The sequence below is a fragment of the Alligator sinensis genome, unplaced genomic scaffold (assembly GCF_000455745.1).
Source record: "Alligator sinensis unplaced genomic scaffold, ASM45574v1 scaffold1905_1, whole genome shotgun sequence".
NCBI classification, from domain to species: domain Eukaryota; kingdom Metazoa; phylum Chordata; order Crocodylia; family Alligatoridae; genus Alligator; species Alligator sinensis.
The window spans coordinates 97,184-98,930 of record NW_005843303.1 but is presented as its reverse complement, the minus strand read 5'-3'; the positions used below and the strand labels follow the sequence as shown (position 1 = coordinate 98,930).

Sequence of the window (1,747 nt, the reverse complement as noted above, 5' to 3'; positions counted from 1 at the left end):
CCAAGAGAGCGGGGGCGAGGGGGGGGCGTCTCCGCAGGCGGTTCGCAGCCGGGGCCCCACCCGAGGCCAGACTGCCTTTGCTGCTGCCTCACATCTGCTTCCTCTGCCCCCCGCGGTGGGTGGAAGGGACTGCCCCTTCCTGCCTTTGTCCTGCACCAGCCGGGGTTTGCTGCAGCTCGGGGCCCTCCGTGGAGCTGGGTGCACGACTGGCGCTGGCAGCCCCAGCCCCCTGCTGAGACTCACTGCTCTGGGGTCAGAGCTGTCACAGCTCCACGAGCTCCCAGCCGGGCCCCCATCGCAAGGCCAGAGCTGACCCAGTGTGTGGCAAGGCCTTGTTCTTCCCCTCCCCTTCTGTTCAGTCACCCTGGGAAGCCCTTCCTTCCTCCTTCCCCCAGCTCTGAGGGGCATGCAGCAAGGAGAGCAGCTCAGGCAGGAACAGCAGCACGGGAGGCCCCGGTGGCAGTTGCAGCACAGCACCGAGATGCCAAACCCGTGCCCCGTGCCGCTGTGCCCTGGAGAAACCCTGCCACCCCCGAGCTTCCTCAGCCTGCGGGCCCCTGCTCCTCACCTTCTGGAAGTGACTTCACCACCACGGGCAGCTCCACCCAGAGGGAGTTCACGGCGACCCAGGAGCCCATGCCGAAGAGGGCCACCAGCACGTGGGTGAGCGCAGCCTGGTGTGGCTCACAAGCAGCCATCCTGTCGGCACGGACGCTGCAGAGAGGAGTGGGGTGCGAGTCAGCGCGGCTGCTGGAGCGTGCACTGCAGCACAGCCCGCTGAGGCCCCCGCGACCATCGCGGGCCCTGGCAGCCCTCCAGGGCTGTGTACGGGGGTGAAGAGAGCGACAAGATCCTGGGAGCAGGCTGGAGGGGGCAGACTTCCCACCTGGCCCGTCCAGCCCGTTTCCTCCGAGCCCTGGAGGGGCTCTCTGCCCTCTGCCTGCTTTAGAGCAAGGGATCTTTCACGCCAGGTCCAGGGCACCCTCCAGCTGAGCCTCTGGTCGCTCGAAACCAAGCTCGACCAGTTTGGACCTAGATTCATCCACAATCAAGGGAGGGAAAATGCTGCAGCGCTGTGAAGTTACCCCTACAAGGCCCCTTGCTCAAGCAGAGGGCAGAGGAGAGAACAAGGTGCACGTCTGGTACCTGATAATCTTGGACGTCTACGACAGAGTTGCTCCCCACAGCCCGGGCTACAGCCGGCAGAGACACACGAGGAGCCGGGCGCTGTTGGTGCCAGGGCCTCTGCAGCCAGCCATCGCTGGGAGAGATGGAGACAGACAACAGGTTATCCTGCAAGCCGGGGTGTCACCGATGTGGGCCCGAGCCAGGCTCGGGCGGTCAGTGCCCCACGGGGGGAGGCTCCATGAGACGCTGCACGAAGCCTGGGCAGGAAGAGGCTTAGGCAGGCTGGCTGGGGACCAGCGCAGGCTCTGGGCAATTCCCAGTCAGGCTTCAGACCCTCTCAGGAGAAACCCCACGCTGGGGAGGGCTGGGGGACACCGGTGAGCGGGAAGTATCTCGTTATCTGCGGCCGGGGGCGGCTCCGAGCAGATCCCACGAGGCCACTCGCCTCTCACCCCACGTTAGCGTCCAGTGCTTGCTAAGCCCCAGACAGGTCTCCCACAGGAGCAGGGCAACAGGTGCCGCTCAGAGCAGGCAGCGGGGCAGGCGAAAGCACCCTGCAGCACCCCCTCCCTGGGCGACGGGGCAATTCCACCCAGCAGGCCCCGCGCACCCCGCTTGC

General features: G+C 66.5%; 2 protein-coding genes across 2 annotated transcripts in view; one reads left to right on the top strand and one right to left on the bottom strand.

Annotated features, from left to right (window-relative positions):
• SLC52A2 (solute carrier family 52 member 2) overlaps positions 1–1,747 on the bottom strand; it is a 19,777-nt gene that overhangs the window by 3,594 nt on the left and 14,436 nt on the right. Inside the window, exons 2-3 of the mRNA XM_006038286.2 lie at positions 1,147–1,261; positions 569–714 (exon numbers count right to left, since the gene is read on the bottom strand). Coding sequence (XP_006038348.1) covers positions 569–698 — 130 coding nt within the window. The 5' untranslated portion in view covers positions 699–714; positions 1,147–1,261. The remainder of the gene's footprint in view (positions 1–568; positions 715–1,146; positions 1,262–1,747) is intronic.
• The window catches only part of FBXL6 (F-box and leucine rich repeat protein 6), a 6,974-nt gene continuing 6,289 nt past the window's right edge, over positions 1,063–1,747 (top strand). Inside the window, exon 1 of the mRNA XM_006038295.2 lies at positions 1,063–1,316. Coding sequence (XP_006038357.1) covers positions 1,063–1,316 — 254 coding nt within the window. The remainder of the gene's footprint in view (positions 1,317–1,747) is intronic.